At 43.7% G+C, this 12,207-nt stretch overlaps 2 protein-coding genes across 2 annotated transcripts in view; one reads left to right on the top strand and one right to left on the bottom strand.

Annotated features, from left to right (window-relative positions):
• Positions 1 to 505: 505 nt before the first annotated feature.
• Positions 506 to 11,606, top strand: LOC108669176 (kelch-like protein 5). Its single transcript, XM_018156474.1, has 10 exons — positions 506 to 533; positions 2,976 to 3,132; positions 3,626 to 3,967; positions 5,683 to 5,959; positions 6,695 to 6,997; positions 7,580 to 7,768; positions 8,890 to 9,059; positions 10,033 to 10,140; positions 10,437 to 10,574; positions 11,342 to 11,606. The coding sequence occupies exons 1-10, from the start codon at positions 506 to 508 to the stop codon at positions 11,571 to 11,573; spliced, it is 1,944 nt and encodes a 647-aa protein (XP_018011963.1). The 3' UTR covers positions 11,574 to 11,606.
• Positions 11,607 to 11,679: 73 nt separating this feature from the next.
• LOC125177629 (carotenoid isomerooxygenase-like) overlaps positions 11,680 to 12,207 on the bottom strand; it is a 7,426-nt gene continuing 6,898 nt past the window's right edge. The window contains exon 6 of the mRNA XM_047879747.1: positions 11,680 to 11,710. Within this exon, the coding sequence (XP_047735703.1) occupies positions 11,680 to 11,710 (31 nt within the window). The remainder of the gene's footprint in view (positions 11,711 to 12,207) is intronic.

Here is a 12,207-nt window from a genome sequence, read left to right as displayed (position 1 = left end):
GGTTGAGGACTTGAGGTAATGTCCAAAACTCCTAACCCTACAAATGGTATTTGGTAATATTATGGTGACCATGACCAGTTTTATAATTAATTATTAGTTTGTAGCTAACCTTAAATAGAAATGACCTACTCAGACCTAGTATTTCATAAACAAGACTAAACTCAGTTTTTACCGACTGCCGTCAATGCCACTAAAGTCACCACCTCAATAAAGTTGCCACGCTGCTGGGAAAATGAAATATTTATTAAAATTCACTCAATATAAAAATTTTGTTATCATAGGAAAATACTAGAACATTTATTAATATTGCTTAAAAAGTTAAAGATAGTAAAATGCATTTTTGACAATTTGTAAATTGTAATTAGTTTTGAGATTTCAAATCAACATGACAAAAATTGGTTGAGCAAAACTAATTTTTTCATTCTGCTGTATGAACTGCGTTTGTGCGATACTTTATTGCCGTGAAAATGTTTTCCCTTCAAAATTCAAACCTTGGGTCATACACATGGTCAGGAAGATGTGCCAGGTCACTGGTCAGTGGTCACAGCCTCACAGGTGCACAAGAATTTAAATTGTCTTTTAATAAACCTACCTGCTGCACCGTACTATGCTGGTAAAAAAAAATGTGCCATGCACCGTACTCCAACAAGGCTAAAATAGTTTAAATATGAACGTGTGACAACGCTATCAGTCTATCACACACCATACACACAAACTTATGCATCCGCATTGTGCTGCGGTTGGATATGAAGATTCTTTCATAGATCACCATTGCATCACAATGCAAGCAAACGTTAATCACAGAACTAAAGAAGGCAACATCGCTTGAGATGTGCCATAGGTGCCTTCTGATGATTGACTGGTTGCGGCAAGTAGGGTAGGGTATGAACCTGTATGTCAATGTCAGGACTACTTTGCCGACATCCTCCCTGCCAGCGAAATAGACACAATCAATACATAATAACAATGCATGTAAATGGACTATACAACTTAAGTCAATTTGGCACAATTACAGAGCGTAATTAGACCATGTGATACAAAATATAAATATATATTTGAATGGTGAGTCAATCTGTCAATGGTCTGTTGTTTATTTTTGCCTCATTTGAGCAATAATGGTTTCCAAATTTGGGTGCATTATAATTTTATATGCAGTATATATGCTGGTGCTCACTGCTCAGTGATTTTTGAGAGCTGTTCTTGCATGTGGGACAGTTATTGCCATCAGCAAGTGTGAATGTGTTAAAAATAAGAAAAATAACCTATTTTTGCCTGCATTTTTCAAAAATCACATGTGATACATTAGTTTTTACCTGAGATTTCAGTGAACTTTGGCCTGACATTCCTAATTAGATTATCATTCTGACCAGCAACCAGTACCTATTATACTGTTTGTAGTTACAAGCTGTGATCCGACTGTAAAATTGGTCAGTAGTTGTGTATGAAGCATGAATTGAACAAAAATGTCTATGAATTAAGCCAATTTTACCCATTCCTCAATCTTATGACCATTTCAAAATTTCTTCAGTGAAAAAGTAGGTAGTTTCTTTGCAATATTTGCCAAGTGGCAATATATATGTCAATGTATGTAGAATACTTTTAAAGTTGTCTGTTGCAAAAAATCAACACTTTCTAGTCATGATAGGCTTTTTCTCAAGGTCCTTTTTTTTGAGCTTTACGGAAGAATTTCATAAGTATGCTAGGTTGATCAGCTCACATGGAATATAGATATATATACTTTACATGCTGCAACTAGAGCTTTCCTCATATTTTGGTGTCACAAGGTTTCTGCTACCATCAATGACAATTGACACATTAGTTGCCACTAAGCAGATATACACTGCACTTAAGTGCACTTACTTAATACTTATCTTGCTGCTCATTGCTAAAAACCACAATAATACTGGTCATTGAACAGTATTATACAGGGCAAAAGATTGTTATAAGACCAGTGGTAAATGAGATGCAAAGACATCTCCCAAATATATAGGTAAAATTGTTGTTATTTTGGCTGAGATAAACATATATGTTTTAAAGCTTGAGGAGGTCCTGTTATAATTTTAATGCTTGACAAGTATAATGCATAGTGCAAATTTTTAATGCATGTTGATAAGAAAATTTTCTTGAGATTTTAACAAATATATAGGTAATACTTGCTGTAATATATATAGGCACTTACAGCAATTCTTCTCACACTGGTTTGCCAATTCCAAGAGCCAAACATGGTAAGTGGTCTGAAAACTGTTGCAATATTACTACTTAATAAATTAATTATCCTCTATATGATCTTCAACACACTGGAAGGCTAGTAATCAGACATAAATAATCTGTCTAATATATAAGCATAACCAAGTAGGTACTGAAATAAATTTCTAAATCTCCAAAAACTCGTCTTGCAAGAAATGTTGTGCTGCCATGCAAAACTGAAGGCTGATATAATAAGCCATTCTTAATAATAATAAGCTGTAGAAAATCTTCAGCAACCAAGTCCAGAAACTTCAGTATCTCTTTCCAATTATTTTGGTCTAGCATTAGGAATTTTTTCATAGAGGTCTATTTTGTATTGAAATAAATTGAGTTTCATCATTACTGAACGAACTGGAAAAATGCTGCAATTTATCCATATAATCCCAAATGATTGCTTCTCTTTCAGAAATTGTTTACAAACAAAGGGGGTTGTTACTGCCCAGTTTTGTGTATTAAATCAAGCTACATTTTACATATTAAAAAAGTACTTGAAAAAAAGAAGAAAAAAATAACTTAGACTTCTTAGAAATTTAAACTAAAATTAAATCAAAGTAAATATAATTCAATAGATTTAATTAAAGTAAGGATGATTCTCAATACTTTCATCAATATTCCTCCATGTATATTTCGTACCTGGTCTTCAACAACACACTTCAATTTATTGAATTTCGTCTCAAAGGATTATACCCGTGAATGAATTCAATGGCCTTCACATGAATGGCCTTCAGCCGCTGCATGCCTGCACGCGTTGACCACGGCAGTCAGACGCGCGCTCTGCATCAGTGACGTGGGTGACGTGGGTGACGTGCTGACGTGGGTGACGTGCGTGGTGCTGACGTGGGTGACGTGCGTGGTGCTGACGTGGGTGACGTGCGTGGTGCTGACGTGGGTGACGTACGTGGGTGACGTGTGTGGTGCTGACGTGGGTGACGTGCGTGGTGCATTATTGATAGCTTTTATTTGATTTATTTAGTAAGCAACGTGCGCGATTAATTAGCAAGCAGCATTCATCTCTTATATTTATACTGATGTAATTAATAGACTGTGATGATGTCCTAATCATATTTATCATTTATTTTAGGCAAGATTTATTAACGAGACATAATTATCAACAGCAGCTGTTGCGTGTGTTGGTGCATATATTTTTCACCCTCCTGCCTCGCAGGGGTACCGTTACTCTCGTCCCTATAGTGCTGCATTTTGTGCGTATAGCGGCAGCCCAAGATATGTCATATATACAATAATATAAGTTTTATAGGACAATAAAACATAAGTCAGATCACACTGTATAATAAGTTTATTAGAACAATAAAACATAAAATAACAGTTATAAAAAGCAGTAAAATGACAATTATTTTGCGTACCATGTGTCCGGAAGCGTGCGCCGCTGTCGCGTCAAGGCCGCGCAGCAACGGCGATCTCAGGGCCACACCATCATCAGGGATGGTGGTGATGTCGCTTCTTGTGATGGTGGTGGTGTTACTTCTGCTGCTGCTAGCGCTGGTGCTGATGTGGGTAATGCTGGTGTTTCTAGGGCTGTTGCTGCCGGTAATCCTGCTGATGTAGGCGGTGCTGGTGCTTGTGTTTTAGATGCTACTGATGGTGCTGCTGCTTGTTGTGATGGTGGTGGTGTTACTTCATCTGCTGCTAGTGCTGGTGCATTTAAATTTGATGATGCTGGTGTTTCTAGGGCTGTGCTTGTGCAGGTGCTGCTGCTGATGTCGGTCGTGCTGGTGCTGGTGTTTAGATGCTCTTAATGGTGCTGGTGTAACGTTGGTGGTGCTGGTGTAACGTTGGTGGTACTGGTCCCTGTGTTTCAGATGCTATTGATGGTGCTGGTGTTACTGATGTTGATATTTTTAGTGCTGCTGGTGCAGCTAGTGGTGCTGTTGAGGCTACTGTTGGTGCTGCCGCTTCTTACTCACATTCAATGACACAAGACGTTGTAACTTCTTAACCCATTTATATATTAACATCTCTACCTGTAAATTTGAATACTCATTATTTGCAGAATAATCACTTGGGACATCTCTTATTTATTACTTAACACATTTAATAAGTTACGTTTTCAGTAAATAACTTCTACAAGCGTTTTTATAAAGAAGCTGGTTTATACTGCGCTCAGCTGCCATACAGGCCGAGCTGTTGCCTATGGGATTTCTTCAATAAGTTCTTAATACTTTAATTAATAAGTTCTCAATAGTTCAATGAATTCTCATACAATTAATAGTTCAAAAAGTTCTGTAGTCTTCGACTTAAAATAAGATATTTGGTTGACATTTTGAATGCTATTCCAGCTAATTATTTCCTATTCACGGACATTGAGATCNAGATGTGTATAAGAGACAGCTCTTTCATTCACTGCAGTGAGTTATACGGAGTTATATTTTTTCTTTTGCAGAAGTGCTGAGAAACAGTATTATATTGAACTCTGCAGCTGTGTAGAGAAGAAGTGTGGTATTGAACATTTTCGATGAATCTCTTATGAACATTAAGATACTGGCTGGCTCCGGGAACACTGCCATATTTATGTTCTTCAGTGTTCGGGGCTGAAAGAACGTGACTGTACTGTTCTCTTATTAGTAATAAGAATTGTTGAGAAGATCTGCTTTAAAATAAGGAACAGCTGAAGACTGAGAGTGAAAAACTGAACAAAAGTGACCAAAAAACACAACTAAACGCAAGGAAGGAACAATCGTGCACATAGAACAATATTGCAGTGATATACTCAGGAACACACCTCAGCCAGGCCAGCAGCTCGCACCGCCCGGCTGAGGCATGAACCGAGAAGAACCGGTCATTGAACCAGCGAACCGGGCGGCGGAAGGAATCCCCGCCGTTTTGGGAGATGCGAACCCAGCGATACCGGGGGAGCCTGCCGATCTCCCACAGATGGAACCCCCGCTGCAACCCCCGATGGACCCCCCCTCTGCATCTCCAATNAGTCCAAGTAGGTGATAAGGGTGTCATAAGTGATCGGTAGGTCCACAGGACGGAGGATGGTTGTTCTTTGTTTGGATTGCGGGTTGGTGAGACAACGTTCAGGACACTGTGATTTGAGTTGTCGATTTCGATTGCCAAATTTTTTCGTTCGTGTCGAAGCTGCTTTAGTAACAGAGAGGAGTCACCGAGTATTAAGGTGTTCAAGATTACGAGGTTTTTTTGCATGTCGGTGGTGGACGCAAGGTTTGTGGTGGGATGTAGATGTTAATGATGGTCAGATCAATGTTGTTGGCTGCGATGTGGTCCTCTAGTGGATTAGTAGCAAAATGGGATACTCTTGTCGATCAGCATCATCGGACCGCCGCCTAATCGCGGACACCGATCTTTCCGGTTGAGGGTGAAGTTAAAAATTACTGGTCGTTTTTTAAATATAACGCTTAACTATGGGATTCAGTGTACTGGAAAAACTAACATTGTAATTTGCTCCTGCAGTTCGAGCCCAACGAGAGTGAGCCCTAGCCCCTCACTGGTCACCATGAGCAGCCTGGGCAGTATGAGCACCTCGACGAGCGTGAGCGCAGGGTTCAGCGACCCTTCCTGCTCGTCGTCATCGAGCGCAGGCGCCTGCTCATCGAACCCTGAGGAGTACACGCTGCTACATTACTGCTACACGGGGGAGCTGGAGGTGGGTGGTGTGCTACACTACTGCTACACGGGGGAGCTGGAGGTGGGTGGTGTGCTACATTACTGCTACACGGGGGAGCTGGAGGTGGGTGGTGTCCGGTGTCCATCTGGCGTCTCATTATAATCATTATAATTGTAGGTGATTGGGACGTAATATTCAATTGACCTGATGGAGATTGATGACCAGTCAACATCTGGAAGACACGTGATAGATCACGCGATCAAGTCCTTAGTTGTGGGCGGAAGCGAAACCTATAAAAGGGCCAGCAACCTTAAGTAAGTCCACCGCAGTTGTTGATAAGCGCTCTGCGATGAAACGTGTCGTTCGGTGCTCCGCTCTTACGGACGACGCCGTAGCTTATACCTTTGTATCGTAATGTATTACCACCCCGTATAGTACAAGATACGTTATCCCGTATAGTACAAGATACGTTATCTGGACAGATGTGTCTTACTTAGTGTGGTTAGTTAGTTCTACTTAGTTACCCCCACTACCTTAATCAACGAACCCGATGCTCAGGTAGAGCTTAATCAGTGAGCATCAACCTTACGATACTTAATCAACCCCACTTCCCTCTCTCCACTATTACTCCACTCACCCTACGCGCCTCACTCCCCACTCACCCCACTCTCCTCAATCCTCAACTCACCTCACTCACCCACTCCCCCCAATATACCTCACTCCCTCCACTTTCCCCACTTATCTCTCACTATATCCATCACACTATTCCCACTATACCTCACTATACCAAACTCCCCGTGCTGTCTCCACTCTCCCCACTACTTCCCCACTCATCCCACTCACCCCACTCCCGTGCAGGTGCGGGAGGCGAGCGTGGAGCGGCTGCTGTCTACGGCGCACCAGCTGCTGCTGGGGGAGGTGGTGTCGGTGTGCTGTGGGTTCCTGGCATCCCAGCTGCACCCCACCAACTGCATCGGCATCCAACTCTTCGCTGAGTCTCAGAGCTGCTCTGACCTGCAGCTCGCTGCTCAGAAGTACACGGCAGAGCACTTCTCTGAAGTGTGCACGCAGCAAGAGTTCCTGCAGCTCAGACTTCCAGAGCTGCTGCAGCTGCTCAGCTCTGATGACCTCAACGTGTCTTCAGTGCAGACCATCCTGCAGGTCAGGGGTGCAGACCATCCTGCAGGTCAGGGGTGCAGACCATCCTGCAGGTCAGGGGTGCAGACCATCCTGCAGGTCGGGGTGCAGACCATCCTGCAGGTCAGGGGTGTAGACCATCCTGCAGGTCAGGGGTGCAGACCATCCTGCAGGTCAGGGGTGGTGCAGACCATCCTGCAGGTCAGGGGTGGTGCAGACCATCCTGCAGGTCTGGGGTGGTGCAGACCATCCTGCAGGTCAGGGATGCAGACCATCCTGCAGGTCAGGGGTGCAGACCATCCTGCGGGTCAGGGTCTTTCAAATACAAACAAAATCATATAAAAATCGACAAGATGTCAATATTTGGACGAATTCTCCCCAAAAATGTCAATATTCGAGCGAATTCTCCCCAAAAATGTCAATATTTGGACGAATTCTCCCCAAAAATATCAATATTCGAACGAATTCTCCCCAAAAATATCAATATTCGAACGAATTCTCCGCAAAAAGTCAATATTTGCACGGATTCTTCCCAAAAATGTCAATGTTCTGACGAATTCTCCCCAAAAAAGTCAATATTTGGACAATTTCCCCCCGTATGTGCAGGCGGTGGTGTCGTGGCTGGAGCACGACCTAGCAGGTCGGGAGGAGCACAGCTCCACGGTGCTGGGGCTGGTGCGCCTCCCCCTCCTGCCTCCCCATCACCTCAGCCACAGCGTCCACCTCAACCCCCTCTTCGGGGCCGACCTCCGCTGCCTCAGGCTCCTCGTGGAGGCATTCCAGCACCACCTTAAGGTAAGGGCTCCGTGCTGACCTTAAGGGTGCCGTGCTGGCCTTAAGGGTGCCATGCTGGCCTTAAGGGCGTCAGGCTGGCCTTAAGGGCGCCGTGCTGGCCTTAAGGGCACCGTGCTGGCCTTAAGGGCTCCGTGCTAGCCTTAAGGGCGCCATGCTGGCCTTAAGGGCGCCAAGTGGCGTGCTTGGACCACACTGACTGGATGGGGTCGAGTGTCAAGTAGAAGACTAATAAGAAGCGACCACTTTAAGCTTTAGTGACATGTTTATGCAAAGTAAACAAACCGAGGAACCTAGTGATATAAATTCATCCTATGTAATATATTTTTGCTCAGAAACCATTATTATTAATTCTCTTATTCGAAAAAAAACACCGTCACGTAAGCTTGTGAAATTAACCTGTGAACGATGAACATCATTCACTGTTAGCCGTGTTCATTTCTAATCTCGTGTGCATACTGCATACCGAAAGCCACATCTAGCGTGGCCGCTGTAGTGACATTGATGGTTCGAACCTTACTTGAGCCGTAGTGACGTAGTGCAAGGTCAGGTCTGAGTGGCTGTGAGTCGGTTAGTCAGTCGTGTCCCGCCAGCTCTACAGTGAGGTTCTAGCCTGAACTCACCTCGCTCCGTTGCTAAGTTAGCGATCTTGTATTCCAAATCCAATGCTAGTTTGTGTGGCTGTGCTCTAAATGCTCCATCAAGCAGTGTAATGTCTATCGTGCTGGTTCTGTTACTTTTTGAACGTATCCCTTTCAAGTGCTATTTGTTGAAATAAAACTACGTTTTATCCGTGTTACCGAAGTTTTAATGGACATCCCAGTGCAATTGAACTTTGTATAAGACAGTTGCTGTCGTTTGGCCGTAAGGGCTCTGATCATTCTGATAAGTTTAAGGGTTGCGGCCGGCGTCAGGTGACAAACGGTTTTCTTTTTATTGCAGGTAAATAAAATAAAAAATTTACTACAGCGCCTGGTAATATATTATATTGCTCCGAAACCATTATTATTATTTCTCTGATGCAAAAAAAAACACCGTCAGGTAATCTTTTGAAATAGGCCGTTATCTTTTTATTTAAGGTAAATAAAATAAAAATTTACTACAGTGCCTGGTCCCTCCCCCAGGTGCCGCTGTCCCCCGACGCCCCGGAGGAGGCGCTGACGCGGACACGACCACGCAAGAGCACCGTGGGCCTCCTGTACCTGGTGGGGGGCATGGACGCCAGCAAACTGCCCGTTGAGGGGAACACCCATGTCCTCCCCCACTTGAGGGGAACACCCATGTCCTCCCCCAGGTGAGGGGAACACTCGTGTCCTCCCCCAGGTGAGGGGAACACCCATGTCCTCCCCCAGGTGAGGGGAACACCCATGTCCTCCCCCAGGTGAGGGGAACACCCATGTCCTCCCCCAGGTGAGGGGAACACTCATGTCCTCCCCCAGGTGAGGGGAACACCCATGTCCTCCCCCAGGTGAGGGGAACACCCATGTCCTCCCCCAGGTGAGGGGAACACTCGTGTCCTCCCCCAGGTGAGGGGAACACTCGTGTCCTCCCCCAGGTGAGGGGAACACCCATGTCCTCCCCCAGGTGAGGGGAATTTTCTGATTTGACAATTTAATAAAAAAGAACTAATAAAAAATCATTATAATATAAATTTTATTGAAAAAGAAACTGCCTGAATTTTCGCATCATTTAGTTTTAAAGATGACATCGGACAAATGAAAGCCCGCATTGTCAATGCATTTAGTTAGGCGATTTTTGAAGTTCCGTTCAACTCGCTGAAGCATATTGACGGGTATGTTGACGATGGCTTGGCGTATGTTGGCATATGTTGTTCTTCAAATGAGGTAAAATCTTTAGACAGTCGCTGTGAACAATTAATTTAAGATAGCCCCATAAAAAAGCATTTCCACTTGTCCTAACTGTATTCACCCACGTATCAATCAATTTCCGATCAGGAACCCGACCTAAAAGACGAATACGGAACTGAGTACGGAATGCCCGTTTGGTTGCGATAATAAAACGGCCATTATAAAGGCACTCTTCGACAGCAAACGCACGATGCTCACTTGTCCAATGCATAGTAGCAACTGACTAGGCGGGACACAAAACTTTATAACCTTGATTTTTATTTGAAATGCTCCCTGCCCTTTTCAAAAGGCATCTGACTGCTTGGCGCGAAATACTAAACAGAAAATTTCCGTAGTGATTGTAGTGATTATGAATTGATTGATATATAGAATTGTAGTGATTATGATGATGGTTGGCAGATCATCGCTGGGGGTGGGGGTGGTGGGGGGCAAGCTGTACGCGGTGGGGGGGCGCGACGGCTCCTCGTGTCTACGCAGCGTCGAGTGCTACGACCCGCACACGAACAGGTGTGTACGTGTGACAGGTGTGTACGTGTGACACGTGTGTACGTGTGACCCGCGCACGAACAGGTGTGTACGTACGAGTGTGTATTATGCATTATGTTCCAGATAATTTCATTTTTTTGCTGCCTAAATAACATAGTTGTTTAAAGTTACACGGTAAACAACTGTCCTTTTTTGACAGATTTTGATCATACATAATATGTAAGAGCGAGATATAAGATATACACAATATTTTTAACTAATGCGAGATGTAAAATGCCATGTACGTACGTATAGCACGCCATGTACGCTGTGTGCAGGTGGACGCCATGTGCGCGTATGCACCAGCGACGAGGAGGCGTGGGGGTGGGGGTCCTGGGGGGGCACCTGTATGCCGTGGGGGGGCACGACGCCCCCGCCTCCTCCCCCACCGTCACCCGCCTGCAGTGCGTTGAAAGGTGGGTCACGGGTGATGAAAGGTGGGTCACGGGTGATGAAAGGTGGGTCACGGGTGATGAAAGGTGGGACACAGGTGATGAAAGATGGGTCACGGGTGCTGGAAGGTGCGTCACGGGTGGGAGTAATTTCGAAATCCACGAAGGGATTTTGAAATTACATTTTATTATCTACAAAGCATTAAAGAAATTTAAGTTGTCTTTGAATTTCAATCTTTGTGTAGTATCAAATGCTTATGTAGATCAAAATCTCATATTTCGAGTTCTATAATTTAATGTAACAACTTAAATCAACGTAATTTAATAACGTTATGTTTTACGTAGTGTAACTTGCTAATGAATTTTGATACGTTGATATGGTAAATATCTTTCTCTTTCTGAACCTGGTTTCTCAATCACCCATCGCTGGTTAATTAGTAAAATCCATTTACTAGTCTTAAATCTAGCCTGTATAAAAGAACAAATTAGACTATCTTATGCTACTATATTTAGACTATACTGTACTACAGACTATACTTATGCTGTACTATAGACCATACTTTTGCTGTACTATAGACGATACTTATACTGTACTATAGACTATACTTATACTGTTCTATAAACTATACTTATACTGTACTATAGACGATACTTATACTGTACTATAGACTACTTATACTGTACTATAGACTCTCCTTATACTGTACTATAAACTATACTTATACTGTACTATATACTGTACATACTATATTTTATACTATGCTGATACAATAGACCCTCTGTCCCGACAGGTACGACCCAGCAACAGACACCTGGACGCTGTTGCCAGGTGGTCTGCCCGTGGGCTGCGACAGCGTGTCGGTCTGCCAGCTGGGGGAGCAGCTGGTCTGTGTTGGGGGCTACACGGGCACCAGCTACCTCACTACCACCCACGCCTACCAGCCTTACACCAACACCTGGGTACAGCTGGCATCATTACCTGCTGGTCGTGCTGGTGCATGTACAGTCGTCATCCAGCAGTGACTGTACAGTCGTCATCCAGCAGTAACTGTACAGTCTGTCTCTTATACACATCTAGATGTGTATAAGAGACAGGGCTGGTGCGCCACCTGCGAGGCGTGAGGACAAACTAGTGCATGTAGCAGGGACTGGTGCGCCACCTGCGCTGGAATAACAGGCGTTGCTCGCACGCTTGCGTTGCGTGTTCGAAGCCAAAACTGAATGGATCGCATCGCACAATAAATAGTGACACTATTTCTTATCCACATCACGAGCAATGATCGAACGTAGCACTGACACATTATTTCTGGGCCAAAGTGGGTCAAGATGAGCCACAAACGGGCAAAAAGTGCATCGATATTTGTGCAAAGTTCATCTCAATTTTCTAAGTTAGGAATTAAGAAGCAAGTTATGCCAAGCGCAGAACATTAATTGTTGATTTGAGTAGGAATCACATAGCAATAATTCCTACACGTGGGAATTCAATGCAAATTATTTCCCATGATTGGAATTTAGGCCGGAATTATTCAAAATCATTCGTATAATTACTTCGCACAGCGGGCGAATGAATAGCAGATATTGAGTAAATGAGTAAATAGTAAATAGTGAATAGTTGTTTCTTTATTAACACCACGATCAACTGGCACACATCACGATC

Source organism: Hyalella azteca, unplaced genomic scaffold (genome assembly GCF_000764305.2).
Source record: "Hyalella azteca isolate HAZT.00-mixed unplaced genomic scaffold, Hazt_2.0.2 contig3720, whole genome shotgun sequence".
NCBI classification, from domain to species: domain Eukaryota; kingdom Metazoa; phylum Arthropoda; class Malacostraca; order Amphipoda; family Hyalellidae; genus Hyalella; species Hyalella azteca.
The sequence above is the reverse complement of the archived record's forward strand: the minus strand, read 5'-3'. Positions and strand labels throughout refer to the sequence as shown.